We start from the raw sequence: 24,534 nt of genomic DNA on the forward strand, positions 1-24,534 counted from the left end.
TTACCTCACAGAGGCTCCGCCGCCTTTCACCTTAGCGCCGCGGCGGCTCGGGCCGCGCCGTGTGTGCGTAGCGCGCGCCGCGTCCCGCCCGCTGAGGGAGGCGCGTGGTGGGGGGGCGGCCTCGCTGCCCGGCCCCGCTTTCTCCCGGCGTGACGCGCGGCTCCCCTCGCGCTGGGCCCCTTTGTCAGGCTGCGGGCCCTCGGCTAGGCCCGCGCCTTCCGCTGCCGGAGCCATGTCGGAGCAGACGGGCCTGGCCCTGCCGCAGACCATGGACAGGTACGGGAGGACCGGCTCCGGGAGGCGCGGGCTGGCTGGGGGCGGTAGCGTATCTGTGGGTTCGCCGTGGCTTCTGATGCTTGAGCGGGCTGGGCCGTGTTAAACTCGGCCGTATATCAGCGTGGAGCGCGTGGCGGGGCCGTAGCTGGCTGCGGGGAGAGCGGCGCGGTCTGCAGGGGCTGCCCGCTTCCTGCGGGTGCGAGAGGTAACGCAGGCATGGGAAGCATTTGGTTTGTGGAGGCATTGAAAGGTGAGGTGAATTTAGCCGGGCCTTGTGGGCTTTGTTACTGGCTTTGTCGTCTTTGGGTAAAGCCTGTAGTTGCTTTTTGGAGTTGCTGTTAAAAAGTACAACTTGTAAACTGCTCTGACTGAAGTCTAGGTGAGAGAAGGCATTCGCTCTTGTTTGGCTTACTTCCTCTGCTTACTTGTATTTGCATACGAAGCACTTTCCCCCTGTTCTGCTGAGGATTTGAGATTCCCACTGTACGGCATTGAGTCATCCAGGAAGCTCATGGGACCTCCCACTATAGGCGACACAATAACCGGGGTGTTAGTGCTGGAGGCGTGACAGCCCGGTGCTTCTGAAGTGGGAACTCATAAGGAATCTATCTTCTACTGATAAACACGTTTTTTACCTTTTGTTAGAGGATTTTAGTGAAATACAGGCTGCCATCAGGCAGGTGATGAAGAGACAAACTGGGAGACAAGGGCAGAGCTTGCACTGCCTGGAAGGTGAGGATAAGGAATTTCAGCCTGGTGTAGAAAAAGACTAAAAGTAAGTTGTTGGGGGTAGAGGAAGAGGGAATGCTAGTTGGTAGTGTTTTAGAAAACCTGGGGAAATGATGCTGTTAAGGAGGCTAACAGTCAGGAACTGGAAACATTTTTGCAAGAAGTAACGGAAAGGAGGTAGTTGTTGTTAGAAGCACTGCTGGGAAAGGATTCTGTTTTATTTCCTGTGGATATAGAGAATAAAAAGGAGGATGGTTAAGGATGGCAAATGATTAGGAGGAGGATGGTAAAATTATTGTGCAGAAAGGAACGAGGAAGATTAAGAAGAATGTTGCGCACCTGAAACTAAATTTTATCTTCATCCGGAAGTTTGTAGTGTGATGATATGTAATACTTCATTATTTTGGAGGCCTAATAAATAATGATATTCTGCCCTACTGTCTGTGGCTATTTTAACATATCATGAAGTCCTAATTCAGTGGGAAATGTCTGAGTTGGTGCTTATCTGTGTTGCAAACAGTAAATTGATGTAATTAGATGACACTGCCCAGTAAAACTGAAGCTTTTCTTTTGTGCTTGTGTCAGCATTTGGGACGGTGGCATGCAAAAACCTAAAATCTTTTGTGATATCTTTACAGGTTTTTTTAAAACTTATATTTTTTAAATGTCTTTTTCTTCCATGTTTCTTGTATCCTGGCAGAGATTTTAGGGCCTTCCCAGTATTAGCAAAGGTTACTGTTCATGATAATGTTACAGTAAACTTTATGAAAAACTGTTAAAACTGAACAGCATGTAGAAAGTAGTGAAAGTCATGAAAGATTTAGGTGAGCATTTGCTAAAAAGGAAATTGGTTAACTAGCAGCCAGACTAGTTCAGTTTAATTGGATATATGGATATCTGGGGTTTGATGCACATTTAATATTCTTATAAACTACAGTTTCACAATGCTGAAAGGATATATCTGGCCCTTTCCAAAGACTTTTCCTAGTCAATTTGGAGTAAGAGTAGATCATCTAAAATAATTGGAAAGTGTTCCTGGCTTGCTTAACAGCAAGGACAATGGGGAAAAGTTTGAAGTGCTTAGGAAGCATAGAAAGAGGTATGAAGAAAGACTGCAGCTTTCATGCAAGCTTGTTGGACTCAGTATAGGAAGCTTTAGAAGCAGCATTGTGGGAAACAATGAATGGAAATGGTAAGAAGGTGCCAAGTGTTTAGGATTTGTATTTAATTCAAGATTCAGTACAATACAAGTAGAAGGATCTTGGAGTAAACGAGACCTCAAAATGCAGTCAGTGTGAATAAGTTTTCTATTTCCTACTGGGGTTGTGGAGTGTGGTTACATTACAAGAAACTCTTGTTCATTCATCTGGTGTTTCTCAAGATCATACATAACTGCTTTCATGTTGAATGTAGTGATGATCAAGAAAAACCTTTCACTATTTCACATCAGGAGACATAACCCATGAATGATTCCTTTGTAGGGATTCTGAAGGGCAGTAGTGCCTTTTCTTCCATGCTGTTATCGTTGCTGCTAATGATGGGTTGTTATTGCCCTGGGTAGCAGTAAGAAGTGTGTATATAAAAGCTTATGAGTAACTGTTCATGTATTATCATTTCACACAGAGCACATACTGTTAAATTGAAATCTTGTAGTGAAGGATGCAGAAAATAGCTTTTCAGTGAATAAGGCTTTCATTTGAGTCTAATACTTTTCATTGGGAGAGAAAAGTAGTTTTCTTTCTGATACCTAGGTGGTATCACTGAGAATTGGCTGAGAATGCTGAAGTACTATTGTATCAGGAGTAAGTTATTGCTGTAGATGTGAATGTATGCACTAATTCTTATGCAAGGGTGATAGCTCTTAAATGAAATGCTTCGGTATGTATTTGTGAGAGATAACATCTGGCTTCCTTACTTGGCTCTTAGGTTGTACATCTATGTGACTTTTCTTGTGCTCATCTTCTGTTATTTTTCCTGCATAACTTTAATCTGGACCACATTTCTAATAAAAAGGGTAAATAGCTGTTATGGTGTAACGAATTTCTTCCTTGAAATTTCTAGCTAAGGGCTGTGTACTTAGCTGAAGTGAAGGGTTGCTACACCATGATATAAGAGGCATGAGAAGTAGACATGACCATAAGGTGACACTGCCTCCTGGAATTCTGTGGTCTGTGGCATTTAGGAGTTTAATCTAGATGATTATTGGTTACTCTTTTTGGCCTTAAAGTTGGATTTTCCATCTCTGTCACTTTTTCTTCTGGTTCATGTTTGAATAACAGGCCAGGGTAATAGTCTTAAAATAGCGTCCTCTCCTGCATGCAGTCAATTTCAGAGCTGTATTTCTGGAATGATATATGCATTTGAAGACGGTGTTTATTGGTCAAAGTAATGAGATTTTATTTTTTTAATCAATTTATTCATGTCTTTAATGTCGAAATTACAGAATAATAAGAATTTCAATTTAAAACTTTGAAATTGTAGCAGTCTTTTTTTGTTAATCAATACAAGAAAACCATTTTTCAAGACTGACTTAAATCAAATGACCAGATTTCACCGGTTTACATGAAAATACTTTAAAAATGACAGCTATTACTCAAAGTGTACAGGGAAACTTTACTTGAAAGTCTGTTCTAGTACACTTGTCAAATTTCAATAGGCAGAGGCTATTTGGTATGCTGTACTTTAATGCAAAAGCATTTTCTTCAAGGAAATAACCCAGAAATATTGTACTCAGAATGGTGTGAGGATCTTGAACCTTTACAATGAAAGTATTGTGGTTGGTATGCCAGTATCATGAACAGAGTCCTTGTTGTCTTTTTAAATATCGTTTTAAAAGTAAGCTAAAAAAGAAGGAAGGTTTTTTTTATTTTGTTCTCTTTCAGTTAGGTCCTATAAACTTCCCATCTTGGCACTGTTTAACAGTAGTTCTTCCAGCTGAACACTTGTAAATGTTCTTCTGGCTGCCTCGTTTATCCCTTGTCAGGTGTTCTGGCTGCTTTGTGCATGCTTCTGACTCTTGTTCTTTCTGGGTAATGTTGGAAGATAAGCTGTTGAACTTTGTCAGATTTTGGTGCTAGGTTTGATTACTAGCGTAATCTTTTAAGTACATAGGTAGCTCTGAAAGTAATGCTTCCTATTATTTTCATGGAAACTAGAACAGATACAAAGAGCACAATAACACTATTTTATAGAGTAAATTGTCAGCTACAAAATGCTGTTTTTCAACATAGTCACTCGCATGCACTGTTTGGTCTCCATACACCTTCAGCAAGTGTTGATGAATGTCAGTGGGTGCCATTTTTTCCAAACAGAAGAATTCAGTGACACACCTTTGCTGCATATGCACTTCCATGTCAGGTGCTGTTGTGTCAGACTGCCCCTCTGCTGCCGTCTGTCACACAGCAACAAAATGTAATGGGATATTGGTGGGAAGGTTCAGCCTCTACTGCCATACCACCACCATCGACTTTGTGGGCCAATGCAGTAAAATAGAAGGCATTTCTTTCAGAGCAGCCTTCATACTTATTTTTCTCCTGTGTCGTTTACTTGTCAAATGTAGCTCTTTAGCTGTGTTTTTAGGCATAAATAACGTGTAAATTCACTTTGTTTTCAAGTGATGTCTGTAGATGCATCTCGTCAGTTTGCTGTTCTGTTGCTCTGTGTAACAGCTTTCCTATTACTGCCAGGACAGCAGTTAGCACAGTCCTGTACTGCTGAGCCTTCTTACAGAGGGCCTGACTGTGACTTGCCAGAGTTGCTGTTAGAGTACATACAGTAAAACTAATAATTATTAATCTTACTGTGCACTTTTTACTGTGTTGGCTGAACCAGATACTTTCTGAAGTGACAAGATTTAAAAAGCTGTTATAAGTCTACTTCTCTTAATGCAGTCAGTGACAAGCCCAAGTTGATAGAAAACCTACACGGTATAAATACTTGATTCATTCTAAAATAATCCTGGAAGCTGTCAGACTTGTCTTTGTAAAGATTTTTACTTTTATGATAAACATTTCATTGGATGGCTTCTAATTCATATTTGGTGTTGATAATCTGGTCAATCTGTTGTCTTAAAAAATAAGAAATTAAATGCTTAGCCACACACTGGCATTTTCTAGCTATGTCATTGCCTATTTTTACCTTAATATGAGCCATAATGCTAAAATGTACTCTTATTTTTAAGCTTTATTCTCTTGACTTCAGCAGGATTCTCTGCAGATTGCTCTCCCAGTTTTGTTACATTCAGGTTTCAGAATGCTGATTTGTTTGTTTTGTGGTAGTTATTTGTGGTGGTTTTCTTACTATCTAAATTCAAGACCACTCCTCCCTCCAATATACGAGGGCTGCTCTGAAAGTAATGCCTCCTTCTTGTTTTATCAGCAAAGATAAGTGTTTGCCCATCTGTTGAAAAGTCAGGATGTTATTTGTAAGCTATTTTAACCTTAAGGCTTTTGTCTTATGTGTATAGTATTTCCATGTTGACATCTGCTTTGATAGGCTTACATACAAACTTGTATGTTTTAAACTTCATGCTTCTTAACAGCTTATTTGTACCTGCAGACAGTAGGCAATTAGCTCTCTGATTTTTAGGGTGAGGCAACACCCAAGAAGCTGTTTATCATCTTTGGTACTGAAAATCTTAGTACCCCACGTACATTTTCAGGACATTCAAATAGTGTTTTCATGTGTTACATCTAAAAAGCCTTAGGAAGACTTTATTGATAGCTCCTTAGATCTCTGTAATAGCTCATAGCTGTGATTGTTTCCCCTGGCATGGTGGCTTGCAGTGTTTGCTGAAGTTAAAACTTATGACAACTAATACAAATATACAAAGTAACTATTTTAATATGTATAATTTCAGGGGAAAAAAGATAAATTAATATTTTAATCTTGTAGTTTTAGAAGATTTTTAAAGAAAACTTCAAGTGGCAGTGAACGTACCAAATGCTCATTGGTGCTTACGGTCCTGCTGTACAGTAGAGATGATAGGGAGTTCCATGCATGAAAATGTGAAATAGACCTTCTGTTTTAAAGCTGTAGTGTCTTTACATAGCTTTCTGTTCTCCCCTCATTTGTTTTTCCTGTTAACAAATGCCTTCTCCTGGCATCTGAGTACTTTGTTTAGAAGTCAGTATTATATGTTGGACTAAAACATGCTAACGTAAGGTAGCCTTCTGGGAAGGATACTGTTAGGAAGGCTGTGTGCTGAGTGCTTGTCATTGTTCTGCTGGTGAGTCATGCAGTCAGCTTGAGAGCGCTGGGGAGAGTTACTTAATGTTATGATCAGACACCTTGGAGCTTGGTATGCATTTATTAAAGACTCTTCCAAATTTTCAATGCCAGCCAAACATGAGTAGCTATTCCTGAGCCTATTGCCTTCCAAGAATCTCTCTTCTTGGGGTTTAAAATCCATATTGAATTGAGATTTTTTTTGGTGACTTTTTGATGTTTCATTCCTTAATTTTCACTACAAATATTAGGAAGGTATAAGGTGACCGTCTCTTCTAGGGCTTTTTTTGTTTGCTCTCCCACATACTGTAAATTCTGTAATAAAAATAGAAGTTATAAACTAAGAATATAACTTCAGTAATAGCATCTATTATATAAGCTATTGAATTCAAAGCTATTTGGTTAGAGACTTCCTGCCAATTTTTTGCAGCTTTAGGACCCCACTTTCTATTTTATTTCTGCTTTGTTTGGAAGAACATAACAGGAAAAACTGCTTACCCTGGATGGGTCCTTTAACCATGGAGCTAAGAATGGAACATGAACAGCCATGAGCTTGGTTTTTGTCTGATGAAGTCATTGCTAATGTGTTTACTTCTAACTGTGCTGTGCCTAAAGATTAAGTTTTATTTCTACATTAGCTTTGCGATACTGGAAAATTGATGCAGGAGTTTGAGCTTGAATAATGCAGACTCTGAATGGAATCACAGTTTGTATTTCTTATCTTTCATCTTTTGCTTGTCACAGCAGTGGTTTAATGTTAAGATGGCTTCAATTTTAGGCATATCAAAGTTCTGTTCTTTATTTATGTTGCTTCTGATGTTCGTAACATCTACCGCTTACTTTTTACTTGTACCGCAAACACCAATATTGGTATTCTTCTGATGCAGTTTCTATTCTACTTCTTCCAGTGCAAATTAAACTGTTTTACATATTTTAATGCTTTTTAAAAAGGGAGAATACATGTTTTCATCTTATTCTTGAGACTGGCAGTTGTACTTAACACTCCAATTTAAAACAGCGTATTAAAAATATCTCGATACCAGTCTTTGAGAACACACAGGTATGGTTAGTGCGTGATAAAGGAATGCAAGTAAATGTTAACCTTCTGTTATGGAAAAGTAAATCCTCCAGGAGATATGAAGAATCAGTGCTTGGTATCCTTTGACTCAGAACTTGAAGGAATAATGGTTAAATTCCTTTAAGTCAGCTCAGCATTTCTTTCTTCAATAATAGAGGGAAAATGAATACAGTTGTTGCTCATCAGAGGGTGCAGCTAATACGATTCTGATGAAGCGTGAAGCGGTTGCACCGTGATACCTAACCTTGGTGCATGGACAGCACTTCCATGCAAGCTGTTTTGTTATCAAGGTTTGCCTCAGTGCTAATGTTTTTAAATTCTCCGGTAATATCAGAAAGCTGTTTTCTGGAAACATTGACTAGGGAATCCTTTGAATGTGTAATTAAGCAATAGGAGCATCTAAGAATATCTTAGCATGCTTTGAGTTCCTTCTTACTAAGAAACAACCTCCTGTGTTTTAGAGTCTCAGATCAATTTTCTACTGCCTGCACTGATACTTTTTTTCCACTCAAACCTTTCCCTGTCCTCTCTTTATCTGTAGTAATTGAGTATTATAAGATGAAGAGATAAGTGAGTTATTTTTTTATGCGTTGTTCTTGATTAAATGCTTTTTCACTGACATTTTTTATGCATTGGTTTGACTGAAGTGTTGTCACCCTCTAACTGGAGAGGGTATTGACTGAGCTGCTGAAAGCAATGGTGCAAGTAATCTTTTCTTCTTCCTCAAAGTATAGAATCCAGGTCATGATGACTGTGATCAAGAGTATAGTTGAAAATGCTTTTCCCAGGAGGCCTCAAATGATTGAAGTTCAACAGATATATGGTTTCTCGTTTTGCTACGCTTTTATTGTCTGGCAAGTAAATTTGGTGCATTGAAAACCATGGAAACAGTTGAAAATCAAAGTTTAGCACATAGTGAAGCATGTAATGTGTCCCTGGGGAGTGGGCATTGGTGTAAGAATTCAATACAGTAGATTGCAGATGAATTACAGGAAGAATGACTTGAATCTACTTTGAAGTCTTACTCAGTCTTCCTCTGCTACATCTGGCAGTGTTGCTAGAACAAAGTTTTTCAGCCTCGTAATAATCCATCCTCCTTTAAGCTCTTACTGGTGTAAAAATTGAGTGGTTCAGCCTGTCGGGAGTTGGGTGTTCTACCTTAATAGCAGGTCATGTTATCAGTTGGAGAACACGCGTGTGGTCCTCTTGCCATCTGGAGTTCTTGTAGTATCTTGCACGTGCTAGGAGCCTTTCTTTCTACAGCCAGAGTAAATATTGGTATACAAATTCTATCTCGTTTAACTTCGTACTATTTCTGTTATACATGGATTTCATGCTGCTCTGCAGTTCAGCTCTGAGAGAAGTTGAGACACTAAAGAATTTTTTCTGGTTTTCATTTTCCTCATGAGAGCTTTCAGACATACTGCCGTACTATGTTGCAACTATTGCAGGCAATTAGTACATTATTAAGATGTTTAAAGGAACATTGAAGGAAGTATTTTTAAATGACCTCTAAATCATAATTTGCTAGGTGTTTTGCTACTGTATGATTACAATAGTAGCATTACATATTAGTAATATTGCATATTACTGCTACTTTTTACTCAGCCTTCCTTTTTTGAATAATGTTCAATCCATATTTCAGTTTTGAAAGTAATTTGTGTGCAAGCTTTGATCTCACCCCTCACCCCGCACTATTGGGTTTATTCATTTTTTTATTTCTTGTATCTGATGGTAAGAGTCATGTGTTACTGCCCCCCTAACAGTTGCTTAGTGTCTTAAATCGCTAGAGGTCTATGCTAAGCTGCTAAAGAAGTAATAATGACAGCTTAATGAAAATGTGTAATGTTTCAGTAATAAGGTGCTTGTTATGAGTACTGATTTTGCCTGATTTGTCCTTTGCGCAGTTCTAGGAGGGCTCTGCTTTCCCTCTTCACTTCAATAAAAGAAATGTTTGTAACAGCAAAGTTCTTTGTGTATTTAGAGACCTGCAGCAAGGCTGCGGAGCCTTGGTGATTTCTCACATTTTCCTTTTGAGAAAGTGAAACAGCATGGTAATATCAAATTGAGCCCTTCTTAAGAGAATTGATTTTTGAAGCCCTCACAGGGGGCATATGCTTGAGTAACTGGTTGCGACAGTTTGATAGATCCTGAATGAAAGGTGGTTATTATTATTACTTCAACCAATAGTGCAGATTCTTTGATAAACTAGGCCCTAAAACCCAATGAGAACTTAAAAGTACTTGTCCGTGGAGGATTTCTTACTCCAAGTTAAATAGAAGCAAAGGCCATGAATACATGTAAGGCATGATTTGAGCAGAAGAGATGGTGGCTGGCAGTCCGAGGTTTAATTTTATCCACAAGCTAGAAAGTTGCCAGCAGGATTTTATGGACTGTCCTTTACTTACATCTCTTCCTTTATATAGTTCAGTTAGCTCAAGAGTAAACCATTTCTCCTTAATTGGAGCTATTATTCACAACATATAAACAAGCTGAACTTCTGTTAATCGCTAGATCTCTGGTACGCTTTCTAGTTATTTTGTTTTGCTTTTATGCGTTTCCCTGACTGCTTATTGGGTTTTAGTCATCTTTTTGGGGGGCTTTTTTTTTTAAAGAAATATATATATCAAAAAGCTGCTTAAAATGTAGTTTAAACAATGCCATCCTGCGGTTAGAGGAAGTTGGAGCTTTCATACAGATACCACAGTTGTGTGGCCACATGTCTGTTTTTGGTATTATCTATTTAAACTTTCCCGGCTGTTTCTGAAAAAAGCACTACTTTTGTAGTGAAGGCTATGTCAGCTTCTCTTTTGCTTAGCATTACACCATATCATTGACCAGGGGTGGCAGGATATTAAGACCTATGACCTTCAGAAACTTCCTTCTAGTAGTTACACTTAGTTTCAAGGTGACAGCATGCTTTCTAGCTGAATGATCCCAGTTGGCACGTAGCTGCTATGCTGCACTGCCTTAAAGAAGATTGGTAGAAGTCATGATGGATCATATAAAGCTGGTGTCATGCACTGGAGCAGCTTTGCACTGCTGTCTTGCTGGACTCCTTTTTTCAACTGGTGTGAGAGCTTCTTTTTCTCTCAGGACGCTGGGAGAGTTTTTGGAGTTTGATAGACAGAACTCAGGTTGAAAATGAAAGCACTTTCTTCTTGGAGAACTGGAAAATACTGGGGAGACAGCAGTGCTCCATCTCTAATCCTGCTGCAGTCTCAATTTTCCTCTGCTAACGAGCTTCCACCATTGTGTTGGATAGGTCTTATGCATTCTGCTGCTGAAGTCTTCATGATGCTTTAGGCTTTGCAGCTGAATGCATCTCGTTTAACACGTGCTCTGCCCCATGAAACATGAGGTAAACTAGCATATCTCGTGGTAAGTGGCACTCCCTGCTTGATAGCTTTTGTCAGACACAGAGGCCATGCCTGCAAGTCTCTTGTGACCAGAGAATGGCCTTCTAGCACAGGATCTTCTTGCCGACTCCTTCCAACTCAGGAAGTGCTTAGCAGAGTATTTGCAGTGTATTGTTTCACTGCTTCTTCAGAAAAGAGCTCACTGTGTTCCTCTACTGAAATGAGCTGCAAAGCAGCTAGCCAATGTTGCATACTGCTACATAACTCCCTTTTATTATGAATTCCTGGTCTTCCCACTTATGTATGATTTTACAGTATTTCGAGTGTGGTCAGTAGGTTTATTGGAAGCTTATTACTATTCATCAGTAATATTTTGTCAGTATTGTCTATGCATTAAAAACTTAGAAGCTCATGAAAAATTGCTTTACAATCAGCTGACTTTGGTTATTCCTTTGGAACAGTGCCTTTTCACGGCCAGTTCTTGGAGTCCTTTCAGTCACATCTCCCAGTACATGCTTTCACCTGTTACTGCATTGGCTCACAATGCTATCACTGCTATGAGCAGCCTTTTCACTTTTTTCTTCTTTTCAGATGTTAAATTCAATTGCAGTAAGTATTCAGTGCTTAGCAGACTAAGGATGCTTTATTGTGATATCAAGATAACAGTAAATTTGTGCTTCAAGGAAAAATGGTATGCTTTATAATGTGGGGGGAAGTGCAGAAAAGTTTTCTTGAAGAGATTTCTTGTATTTTATGAAGGGTCTGTAATGGGAGGAAAATCCTTTTTGGCTCATGGTTAAGTGCTAGGTCCTGCTGAAAGTCTTGCGAGAATTTTCTTCTCAGAAGTTTTCTGCTTGCACTTGAAGTTCATGTGTGTATGCCACTGAACCTTAGGGGAAAATTCCAAGACTTTTTCATTCTCTGGAAGCACTGAATACGTGGAACCGGGCTATAAGCAGCTGCGCTGTCCTAGTCTCGCAAATCACCTTCCATTAAGTGTTGTGGACACAGGGATGTCTGCTGGGCTTATTGGGCCTCGAAGGTTTTTTGAGAGCTCTTTACTGGTGGTATACAACTAGCTGCTTTTAAAATGTTTGTATTGCTTGTGTAGTGTTTCCCACTTGAAAACAAAGCTTTGTCGTGACTAGTTCAGCTCCCACAGACTGTGGTGATTTGATTTCAGTAACGTTAATTGGATCCCATCTAATGCTGATTTGAGGAAAAAAGTAATATTTAAACAGAGTATAACGCAGTAAAACAGCAGTCTGTATGTTGGTATGGGAGGATGTTCCTGGTGTGTTGGTGCTATCGCTATAGGAGAGCAGGTCCCTCAGTGATGCAGAATTTGTGGTTTGGAGAAGCTTCTTAGGCAAGCCGTGGATTTCTAGATTACTTGTATAACATTTGGAGTGTAGGCGCTCTGATCTTTAATACAGCTTTCTACCTATCCACTTTCTTTTTTCACGCATAGTCTCCTGAAGGGAATTTGTCTTTAGTAGAAAATAAAATGGATGCAATTAGTTTTTCTGAGTCAGAATAGAATTTCTTGAGTCAGGACAACTTTTAAGTACTGGGGACCTGAATTTAAAAGGCATTTGTAATCTTATATTCAAAGCTGAAATGATACTGGTCTGCTTTTTGTGTGTCGTGGTGCTCTTAATTGCTTTTTTTTTTTACACCATGGAAGTATAGAAAAATGCATCAGTATTATTGATTTGGCTCTGTAGAAAAGTCATCAAGGAAAACAGGTTTCTGTTTCTATCAAAAACAATGCTTTGTTCTGCCTTGCCAGCCTTTTCTGTTTCAGGTTATCTGAGTAGCAACCTCATTCAGTAGTAAGAATCAAGGTCATATTTTATTCAGTACAAGAAAATGGAAAATGTGGCAAGAGCCAAGCTGCTTGTTTGAAATGTTTTTATTTAGCTCTCTCTGCTACAGATGCAGTCAATGGAAAGAGATAAAGCTGATGACAAACATGAGGAATTTACTGTTATTATTTATGACTTGTTACAGGCTTAAGTCTATAAAGGATTTTGTTACTCTTCTCATGAGTCTTTCAAGTTTTTTAGTTGTGGTTACCTGATAAGAAATTGGATAAATCAGTTAAGGAAAATATGAAGATTTTCTTATTAACAGAAAACTTGAACATAATTTAATCTACAGGGCACTCATGAACATATTCACTAGTTAAAATTGAAGCATAGCAAGATGTTCATGCTGAAATCTCATAATTTGAACACGGTTTAGACTTCTGTGGTTTTAATGCATTTGGCCTCACTGGCACCCACAAACCTAACTAGCTCTGTTGGGAAGTTCTTAGCTGAAAAACAAAAGTATAAATTATGAATGTAGACTTAAATTGGATGTGGAGTGAATGAGTGGAGCGAAGAACAAAACTGTGGAAGACAAACAGTGCTGTGAGTAGTATTGCATTGTTTGTTTCTACAGTAAATGTACAGGTGCTGACAGAAACAAGAGGGGGTGATGCAGTGAAGGTGAGGTAGAGTTGAGCAGCTGAGATGGGGCAAAAATTGAAGGAGATCTGAAAGAGAGGAAGAAGGTCAGCAGCTGACAATAAATTCTAGAGGAAAGGAGAGCGGAGGTTTTGCTAACCACCTTAACACGTTCCTACATAGAAACTGCAGTTGGATGCATTTAATTACAGGGTTTGTTACATTGTATCATTTGTGTTAAGGTTTTGTCATGTAAAAGGATTGGATTTATTTTCCCAATTGAAACTACTGCATCGATTTTATATTTTTCATTTAAAAAAAATTACAAAATGCTCAGTGTGGAAGAAGATACTCGATAATACAATTAAAAATATATGGATATTTCATGTGTTTAATTATTGGGAAGTTGAACTACAGTACAGCTTTTTAACCCATAAGTGATCAAAAACAAATTAATAATTCAGAATGTATTAAAAGCATCTGCCTAGCTGTCTGTAATGTTGTATTGTTAATACCGCAGGACAAGACTGTGGTTAAAAAGAAAAAACCTGTGTATTTGGTGATTAAGAATGAAGCAACAAGCATCATTTCTAGGTATACATTTTCTAAAAATACATATGAAAGTTTAGCACTTGAAAGTAGCAAAAATCTTTTTTTTCTTCCTGTAATTACAGAAGCTGCTGGGTTTGTTTTGCTACCGATGAGGATGATCGGACAGCAGAGTGGGTGAGACCTTGCAGGTGCAGGGGCTCTACGAAGTGGGTTCATCAGACTTGTCTACAGCGCTGGGTGGATGAAAAGCAAAGAGGAAACAGTACTGCTAGAGTTGCTTGTCCTCAGTGCAATGCAGAATATTTAATAGTATTTCCAAAGCTAGGTAAGATGTGCATCATTTTAAACATGATATAATGGGTTGTTTCTGTATATTGTTCCCAATTCTTTGCTTTTTTTTAATGCTTGGTGCCTCTGTTTTATTGACAACTTTGAGCTGAAAAAATTTAGGTGAAAGGAAATTTGAGTGATGATACTTAATGCTAAGGGGGTTGAAAACTGGCTAGTATGTTGTTGATGATCAAGAAAATGTAAAACGGCATGATAACTTGTTAGTAAGTAATTGATAAATCAGTCCCTGAGTCAATTTTTCTATAAGGTAGAAAGGAATCTTAATTTTCACTGTGAGGATGACATCAAGTGTTGATAATTAGCATTACTTTTGGTGTGGGGGGAGGAGGGTTTGATATCTGGACATAGAAGATATACTTGAAGGTTTTGGCAATGGGCAAAAGAAGTGCCTGTAGTTTAGTTAAGATGCATGCACAGGAAAAAGAAAACAGGCCTTTTTGTTTGTTCCTGCAATTTGTGGCATACTTTATTTGGAAGCTAAGATGCCTAAATACTAATATTCCTAGCTGCTGATAAATCTGGCCTAAAATTCTTGCATGAGACTGTTCAGCTTTTGCATACAGGCATCTTGGAATCTTTTGATTTATTTTCTCTCACAATACCAGCTTTTTCCATGGTAAAGATAAGGGAGGCATAACATTTAACAAGTCTCATGTAATTTTACATAAGTCTATAGCAGAACAGGAAAATGATTTGGGGTTCATCAAACCTCCATTATGACCTCAAGTCCTTCAAGCAGGCGGGACAGTCGTGCCCTTTTGTAGCTCTTTTTAGTAACCCGGAACTGTTACATCAGAACTCAACAGTAAGTCAGTCAAGGTCACATGGAACAGAGTTAGGACAGTAAGATTTCAAGGAGTCTTACCAGTAGCCGGTTCCCTGTGCTGCAGCAGTATGTTGTGAACTAGTCATACCATTCAAAAAAACTAAAGTTTCTTGAGCAGGTAAGATGTAGCAACTAACCAAGTTGCCATGACGTATCATGGTTCAAAAACTTATATACATTAAGATTTTTTTAATGTACTGCTGGAAACAGGTTTCCAGGAATGAGTACTTCTTAACAACTCCTCCTAGTGAAGTATCTTCCTAAAGTTAATATTTGGTAGTGCATAATGATTTTAGAAATTGGTACTATGTTTTTAACCAGCTGTTCTCTTCTGAGGACTTGTAATTTTCTCCTTTTTTAAAGAAAAAAAACAAAAAACAAAAAACTAAAAGAGCTGCTTAAAACCCAGATGTCTTTTTAGGTAATTATTTCATTTTAACAAATAAAAAATCAGGCTTGCCCTACAAACTTCTGCTAAAGCATGATTGTTTTCACCACACAAAATAATTCCGTATTTTGTTCTTTCGTGTATATGTCAGTGATTTTTTTCAATTTCCTACTTCCTTAATATCATCTTAAAAGATTTGTTTTGCGTTCATTTCTCACTACTTTTACCCTTGAGATACAATTTTTTTTTCCTAGCCTTTGCTCAAAATTCTGTACCTAATTCTGTAGCGTGCTTCCTTTCATGATTGGGATTAGTGGGTGCAATCTGTTAATATTTTATCTTAGACCTGCTGTTGCCTTACCACCTTGCCAAGATGTATAAGGCAAGCTTCAGTACTTTGTATTACCCTTCAGGACTTGCAGAATATGATGGTTATGTGTGGTTTTTGGGGAGGTTGTAGTTTGTTTTTCTGGGGGGAAGGAAGAAGAGTCTCTTGTCTTTACCTCCTTCGAAGAATGACGTAAATTTTCCAAATAGTGCACTAAACTTTCTCAGTGATTGTGGGAAGCTATCAAGATATGTAAACTACTATGTATTTAGCCTTGCTGCTATTTCAGTATTCTCAAAAATATCCCAGCAATCTTTTAAGTCTGTCCTGGAAAATTAAACATAATACAGTTTAACTGGTTGTTCAACTAATTTACATTTTGAGTGAAACATCACTTCAAATTCAACCACTGAATTTGCTATGTATTCAACAATAAATTGCTCAACTTTAGATTACATTAACTCTAACTTTGTCAACTGCTTGAGGACTAATTTACATCAGTTGATGCATTTGAAGCAGGGTGCTGGTGAGGTATTTTCTGTTGCGAAGGAAGATGCTTCCTGCCCTTAAAACTTGAACTTCCAAAAAAAAAAAAAAAAACAAACACGTTCTATACTAGAAGATGCATGGAAAGGTAACTAACTTACCGTGCATTAGCAGGGTAAAACATGATGTGCTGCCAGAGCTGGACTAACAGGCTAATTGAGCAACATTCTGCCCAAGTTAGTTACAAATCTGTCTACTAGATTGATACATAGCTTAGCCTTATTTACAATTACTTACCTCAAGTCTACATATAAGCTAGATATGTTTAAATTGTGGATCTTTAGTATGCTACATGCACAACCACCACTTAAAAGTCGCAATCCCTGCATCAGGTCTCTGGATGGTACTACCATACAAATGGTATATAAAATATTGCTCTGTATTTGAGTACTTTTCAAGAATGTCAGTGTTGATAAATATTATATCTAGTTCACCTAGATGTTCCTGTTACTTGTTTTCATTGGCTGGCTTGAGCTGACTACAGTTGGTATTGGTATTGGGTGGTTGGTTGTTTTGAAAGCACACCCATTGTTCTCTTGCGGAGCCAACTAAATCATGAAAGGAGTCACAATTTTGTCAGCAAGAAAAATATGCAAAAAAAGTAGTAGTCACCAACTATGTTTACTTTCTGACAACACATGTGATATCCTAAAGAACTCGTTGTAAACATGAAATAAAATTGCTACTTTTTTACTGATGTTTAGAAGTCTGGCAAACACAAAAATAGCATGGAATGTGGTCATGGTGATAGCCACTTTTCAGTTCATGCATACTTTCCAGACTCTTCAACTTGTGGCTTTTGCTTTGCTGGTTCTCTTGCAGTCTTCAAACGAAAAGATGTGAGTATGCCCTGCTTATCAAAGTTGGCGTGAGTAATGTGTCGCTCTGTGCAAGTCTCAAAAGTGGAGTTGTCAATAAACAATGAAACTGTGTATTGTCAAGAGCACTAAAGGAAAGGGATTTTTTTCCTCCAATATTTGAGGTAATCCTAAAAATACTGAATGCAACCCATCATTTTTCCAGTGGAATGAATCTTTGACTGCTCCTTCTGCTGTAGAGTGGGATAAAGCTTAGTGACAGCATTCTTAGGTGAAGCTGTCAAAGATTTGCTTATGGAGTACATAATAACTAATTGGTATTTTATCTTCTTGAAAAATACCTAACATAGACAAAAAAGTCACTAAGCTTAAAATGGTTAGTACAACAAAACTATTCTGGTTCAACAGGTGCAAAGGGATCTAATCAACTTAGCAGCGCAAATTAGTAGTGCTATAAGGAGTATATTTCTCTCTGAGGTGTTGCAATGAATGAAATAATACATAGAAGTTACAGGTTCAGCTCAGTAGCTTTTAAGCTGTATGCTCTCATAAGCAGCATACGTGGGATGTCAAACTTGTATTTTGCCAAGTTCAAGCTTTCTTGTCAGTGGTAGATGCTGAGAGCTTTCTTCAGCATGCTTCTGTCTGCATCTTGAAACCTTACTTTTCCTCTGTCATAGGTCCAGTTGTTTACGTTTTGGATCTTGCAGATCGACTGATCTCAAAGGCATGTCCATTTGCTGCAGCTGGAATAATGGTGGGCTCTATATACTGGACAGCAGTTACATATGGAGCTGTGACAGTGATGCAGGTACATGTGTATTTCCTCTTCTAGACCTTACAAGCCTTGAAAGCAAGGTTTTTTTAATAGGGATTTTAAATTAAGAAGAAAAAACTGTTAAGACTCCTTTTTTTCCCTTAGCTTAAAATGTGGTTTAGCTACTTTCATCACTTTCAGTGCAGTTAGAAAGTATAATCAAGGTGGGTTGATAGAAAGCTTTTTACTTTTAACCAGTCATACTGTATAAAGCCTGTTCTGCCTGTTCAAATTGGGTTCACAGTCTACAGCTAAGAAAATTCACTACTGTTGTTGCTGGCTGCCCTGCATACGATAGGCTGATGAACCCACTTCTGTTCTTAAAAAGTGCCATTAGCACAAGGCTTTTGGTAATGGGTAGTCTAACTCCTAGTCTTGAGGAGAGATATGAGACTAATCTCTACTGTATCTGCGAAACAATTTTGCTGGTTACACGGAGAATTCTTCAGTCCTAACTCCTTTGTTTATTATGTAAAGGAGAATATGCATGTTCTGAAGGATGCAATTCACGCATAAACAACAAATGCAAGCAACTTCAACTTAATAGTATATTTTGATTACTTCAGATTGTTAGCTGAAAGGACCGTCTCTACTTCAGTTTTTGTGGACTTGCAGTTTAACTACAAATATAATGTTGAGAGATGCTGGGCTATTAACTTGTTCACAACTATCCCATTCCAACTGCAAGACTAAAGTTCATAGACTGTACAACTAGCAGGACCTTTGTTACCATTTTAGTTGTTGATTCCTGTATCTAGCCTATAACCTGTGTTTTGCCTGAAAGTAAAGTATTCTGATGTAATTCAGTTATACACAGTAGCATACAGATGCATTTATTAATTCTCTGTTACACTACAGAATTGTAACTTATTTTACATATAAAACCTAGTGCTTATCCACATAAGTTATATGGAACTGCTTTTTCTTGAGCTGTGTGGTACTGCCCTGTGGTATTTGGTTCTGTTTGTACTTACACTTGTAGCAAAAATGTATATGATAGCCATTTAAACTTGAGTCCAAATGAGTTGATGCAGTCTCCCTGGTACCAGTGTCAAATGGTTGTATAAAAGTGACATAAAATGACTTACAAGACCTCCTCCATTCCAGCGGATGACTCTCCCAACTACAGAATGGTGTATCTATGAATTTCCTCATCTCATATCTTGTTCTTGTAGCCCTTACAGGGGCACTGCAAGCATCTGTAGGGATAAAACTGGAATTCTGTGAAATGTACTAGTCCTTATCTCTTTGCAAACTACTATGCTGAGTCTTCTACAGTAACTTCTATGATCTTTATAGCTTCTCTAGAAATACATAACAAAATGGAAGACTAAATGCTCCTTTCTGTAGCTGCTTTACTTTTGAAATGAGGATCTGGCCTTAAGCTGAAGCAAGTTTTGGGTTTCGTTAAGCAACTGCATGGTGACAACTTCACACTTACATTGTTATAGACACCTGGTTAAATCCTCAGTTTGAAGAATTAGCTTTTTTCCTCTGGTTTACATACAGTATAATCTCTGTTGCATAAAGGATTCCTAAATATGAGATTTTTAATTAAAACATCCTGAAATGCAATTTATCATTTGAAGAGCAAGATCTAATCAATTTGAATATAGAATTAACCATTCAAAAATTTAAGTTTTTGTATGCATTGTAGATAGCTTTCTGTTTTTGTACTTCAGATGTTTGTGCTTTTACTCATGAATGCTGAAGGACATGAAAATTTTGCTGAGATGGTAAGGAGTTGTGTTACAGGTCTCTGTTGTAAGATCAATGACATGTACGTTAGGGCAAGAAGCTCACACATCTGCATTGTGCTTGATAAACAACCAAGGAAGCAAAGGGAAGACTGAGTACATTAGCTGGAAGGTTTTTTGTTATCTTAAAATGTGTGGATGGTACCTCCCCAAAACAAACTTCTAAAATTGTATTTCTTGTTCATTTGTTTGTCCACTAATACATATTTATCAGGTTGTGGGTCACAAAGAAGGTCTTGATGTTATGGAGAGAGCTGATCCTTTATTTCTTTTGATTGGACTTCCCACTATCCCAGTCATGCTAATACTGGGCAAGATGATTCGCTGGGAGGACTATGTGCTCAGACTGTGGCGCAAATATTCTAATAAGCTACAAATTTTGAACAGCATCTTTCCAGGTAATATGAATTAATTTTAAAAGGCAATACCAAGTTTAAGTTTCTCCCTCTAGGAGACAGGGATATGAGTTTTTACCATCCTTAAGTATGGGTGATTATACCTTCCTTCTGTTGTGTTTTTTTCTTTTGATGGTGCTCGTATGGTACCTAGTGGGGTAGGAGGGGCAATAGGACCAGGAACATGGTTTCAGTTAAGGCCTTAGTAATGAAAGAAGCTACTAAAAATGATGATTTTTTTATTTGAAAGTAAAAATAAATACAGTCACTTAATTGAAATGGAATATTTGCTGAAAAGAGGGTGAGTTATCAAAGTAATTAAACTGAATATCTACGCTGATGCACTGTAGATTTATAATGAAGCAGGGGAAGGCAGGACTAGTTACCCCTATGTTCTGTTTGAGGCAGCGGCTGTATTATCTCTTCTTCTGCTCTCATCCCTTCAGGCATTGGTTGTCCTGTTCCTCGTATTCCAGCAGAGGCCAACCCTTTGGCCGATCACGTCTCTGCTACACGTATTCTATGTGGAGCTCTAGTTTTCCCTACTATTGCCACAATAGTTGGCAAGCTGATGTTCAGCAGTGTTAACTCAAACTTACAAAGGACAATCTTGGTAAGATACTTTATCTTTTGTTATATAAATAGTTATATGGGATTGTAAAATGCTATGGGGTCGGGGAAACTAAAAAGTGTAAATTGAGCCAGAACTGAAGAGTGGCATTTGATTAAGGGTAGAGGAGATTTTTCTAAAGTTGTCTATCTTGGCAGTGGGCAAGCATTACATGTGAGAGACTTTTTTCCCTATGACTTAAAGTAACCCAGACAAGGCTGAAACCTCTGTCTGGTACTGTGCTAGGCAGATCCTTAACAGTAGATGAGCAATTAGTATCTTCTAAGAACAAGCTCTACAAGTGAGGACTAGGGTTTGTATTATTAACCTTTTCAGATTAGCTTTTGTTGACTCCCTGAAAGAATCAATTTATTGAAATAAAGAGTAAAAAGATAATTCCATACACCTTAAATGAAGGCAGAAGAACAAGTAGAGGAGAGAAATGTCCTTTGTGAATAACCTCTCAGGCTTGCAGCTTTTCAAGAGGAAGCAGATTGAGTTTTGTGAACTGGCATCCCTGGTAGATTTGACTGTCACTTCAGTCCCTTTTTTTTTTTCCCCAATTCTAACTTGTGGAAGAAACAGTAGTGCTACAACCATTCATGCAGACTAAAGACTTCTTAGTGTTGCTTCTTACTTTGAAGACTTGAGATGAACACAGGGTAAAACTTTAAAAATAAAAAAATGGTTTTATTTCACTTTATGCTTGTTTTTAGCAAGTGGCTGCTTCCACAGTCCGTTTATGGAATGGTAACAAATATTATTTGTGCCATCTATAATTATTCAGAGAAGGGGAAAATAGCAGATAAACAACTGTTTTACTTAGTTCCTGAAATATAATAATAGACTTTTAGAATATATGTTGAACTCCCAAGGAGATGAAAGTTTTCAAAAATGTCTGTAGGTCTATTTTGTAATCCCTTCATCTATAACCTGAACCTCTGCAATGCTGTATGTGACAGAAAACTGTTAGAGTCATTTGGAATTGTCCTAATTAGGTAACCTCAAAAGAAAAAGCTGTTTGATTAGAAAGTAAACCTTATTTAATAGGAAACTTTTACAAAGAACATTTGCAATGTCATGCTGAACTTTGCAGGCTTTCAAAATCTCTTTTTATTTCAGGGTGGAATTGCTTTTGTTGCTATAAAAGGAGCTTTTAAGGTTTACTTCAAACAACAGCAGTATTTGCGCCAAGCTCACCGCAAAATTTTAAATTACCCTGAGCAAGAAGGTGCATAAGGATGTGATCATCTGATGTCATACAGTCTCACCTAACAGGTTTCCATGTTGTATTGGTTCCATCGTTATTGCACAGTAGTGGAGAATTGTGATAAGTTGCTGCTCCTGTTTTTTTCTTTAAATATAATAAAGCAGTGTCTTGTGGCAGGGTATATCCTTTCAGTAATCACTGAACCTAAGAATGTGACTTGCTTTCATTGTTTTGGGGTATTTCTCTTGAGCAACAGGCTTTGGAATTACTTTCTTTGAGCCAATTTGCTGAATGGATGAAAAAATAGCACCAACTACACAAAACACTTTAAATTGCGTAGTTAATATAAGGCCATGTCCAGATCTTTTTTCCAATACCGTGTTTTCATACCCGGGCTATCATCCATTTTAGTACTTCACACAATGGAAGTTTTTTTAAGATAGGAAATGTGAGTCATTACTAAGGAGAAGTAATTAAGGGACTTCAGACAATAAAGATTTTCTTGTTTTTCACTGGTATGGAACAGGGAGTGCACAATACACAAATGGCTGGACAGAGACAGCAAAAGATCACTCTACAGGACTTGTATGTCAGCTTTAGCCACCTAAGTACAAGCCTCTGAAATGAGCATGGCTTCTAGGTGACTTGTATTACTGATAGTTCTTATTGTCCTGGTGTATCTTCTGCAATGCCTACTTGTTTCCTCATGGCTTTTTCTTACTGTTTTGTAACTGGTACTGCATAGCTTTCTTTTTTCTTCACAGTAAAATTACATGGGGGAAGTGAATTTCAATCACCTACTTTCCAGTTAAGTATTAGAGCAATTGTTTAGTTCTCATGTTCCTTTTGATTATGTAAGTTATCAGAACAAGTGACGAGTAGTAAAAATATGAGGAAACAATGGATGCTGAAGTTACGTTTAGAAGAAAGCTGTAGTTTTCAGTTTCAACTTCCAGATCTAGGGGCACAGCTCAGCTCCTGTGTCTGGACAAGTCTTTTCTCTGCCCAAGCCATCTGTATTGGCAGGATAGCCAGGAACAATGGCTGGAAAGGAGGGCAGTGCTACACTGGGGTACCACGTTTAAGACATTACCAGCAGTTTAGGTAGCTGAAGACAACTTGGTTCTGTTCTGTAAAGGACTAAGGATAAATCTTAAATGTGTAATAAACTAAGTTAGTTTATTTACACAGTAAGCTTTACTGTTAAAATATGTTCAAAGTAGCCTGCTGATGGAGACACTAGCACTTCAGTTATTTCAGATATTTAAAAACTTCAACAGAAATTAATTGTTTTCCAAAGTTAAATTTTGACAAATATCACATGGCCGTTTAATACTCATGTCGGATCTAACCTCTAGTTAGTACTTGAAGTTTTCTTTACAACAACTTGTTTTTCTCAAAAGGATTTTTTCTTCTTCTTAATAGGATGTCAAATGCATGGAGATGGGTTTAAAAAATAAAAATAAAAAACAAATTTAAAAAAATAGTGGAATTATTCATAAGTAAATATTTCTTTTCACCAGAAATGAAGGAAATGCAGAGTGGACTTAATATTTGACTGCAATAATGTATGTTAAAAAAACTCAAAATACGGTACCTTTTCTATAGTATGTTTGTCTTAAATACTGAGATGTAATATTAGAGCTGTATAAAAGTGTATATAATGGCCACCAAGTATCCAGAAATAACAGGTATAGAAAATCATACATTCAATCCATATCAAATACTTTCAGATTCTTGCTGTAACTGAAGAATTGCTACAATCTTGCAAGTCTGCTGATTATATTTGTCTTAAAGTGGGCTCACTTTTATATAAACTCTAGATAGAGTAGCAACCTTGGAAAGTTGCTGCTTTCTGTAAGATAGCCTTGAAACATATACATATTTCTTATGGAATTCCTCATTTCGAGAAAACAGCTTTTCAGTGGTCTTCACTGTATATATTTCCAGCCAATTTATTACTGTTTTTTAAAGTCTCATGAAGAATTGAATGATGCGAATTACCGGTCTTGAAACTTGTTCTACGGGAAGAGATAATTGTCTTCACTGAAACTTGAAGCTACTGTAAAAATATCATTACAGAAACACTGTTTGGATTATATGATGATTAAAATGGTGGCAGAAGGTCATTACTTTGGTTACTATGTTGTAAATCTTGTTTTTAGTATTACAAATTATAGTTATGTTGAATTAGGCTGAATAAATATTTTTTACGCTCCCTATTGTATGTTGTCAGTTGAACAAAAGCCAACAGCAATGGAATGTGTTTTAATGCATGTCTGAGGATGTATATAATCAATTTTAAGTTGATAGGTCAAAGAAATATTTTGGGATAAAGGAAAAATGACTGAGACTTCAACCTTACACTTTAAATTTACTTTGTTTTTTTTCCCCTCGCTTGTTTGTGATCAGTGAATGACATGGGGGGAACGCATTTCTCAAACATTTAAAGCAAAACATTATTGCAGTGTGAAAGACCTCTGTTAATACAAAATTGTGATTGGGAGTTACTAGATAACTCTGGGTTGGCTGATGTGCTGAGTTTATTTGGGGAATACAGTGATCCCTCTTTACAGAGAAAGATAATACTGACTGTAGGAATGAGTTTTTTTGCAGGTTAATGTCCTGTTACCTTCAGAGAAGGAGCATTAGATGTTATTTAGCATTTCTCAATCCTATTGTATAAGAGTTCTCAATCATTCTTATCTAAAACTTGTCTTTATTTTTCCCATTTAGGCAAGAACTGAACTACAATTATGGTAATACATGGGGAATGAGTCTCCCCTTCTCACTCATCTTCCATCTTAATTTCTTA

The 24,534-nt window shown here is 37.6% G+C and overlaps 2 protein-coding genes across 2 annotated transcripts in view; one reads left to right on the forward strand and one right to left on the reverse strand.

Moving 5' to 3' along the window:
- CPEB3 (cytoplasmic polyadenylation element binding protein 3) overlaps positions 1-65 on the reverse strand; it is an 85,728-nt gene extending 85,663 nt beyond the window's left edge. Inside the window, exon 1 of the mRNA XM_021399269.1 lies at positions 5-65. The gene's annotated coding sequence lies outside the window, so the exon portion shown is untranslated. The remainder of the gene's footprint in view (positions 1-4) is intronic.
- MARCH5 (membrane associated ring-CH-type finger 5) lies at positions 1-23,941 on the forward strand. The gene is made up of 6 exons (XM_021399270.1): positions 1-276; positions 13,796-13,998; positions 17,611-17,741; positions 19,719-19,902; positions 20,346-20,512; positions 21,632-23,941. Exons 1-6 carry the CDS (start codon positions 233-235, stop codon positions 21,746-21,748), a joined length of 846 nt encoding a protein of 281 aa, XP_021254945.1. The 5' UTR covers positions 1-232; the 3' UTR covers positions 21,749-23,941.

This window comes from Numida meleagris, chromosome 5 (assembly GCF_002078875.1).
Source record: "Numida meleagris isolate 19003 breed g44 Domestic line chromosome 5, NumMel1.0, whole genome shotgun sequence".
In the NCBI taxonomy this organism is placed as follows: Eukaryota; Metazoa; Chordata; class Aves; order Galliformes; family Numididae; genus Numida; species Numida meleagris.

Coding starts and splice junctions, on each gene's coding strand:
- MARCH5 (XM_021399270.1), top strand. CDS start 233: ATGTCGGAGCAGACGGGCCTGGCCCTGCCGCAGACCATGGACAG. Junction 13,999..17,610: donor AATAGTATTTCCAAAGCTAG/GTAAGATGTGCA, acceptor CCTCTGTCATAG/GTCCAGTTGTTTACGTTTTG. Junction 19,903..20,345: donor TTTGAACAGCATCTTTCCAG/GTAATATGAATT, acceptor TCATCCCTTCAG/GCATTGGTTGTCCTGTTCCT.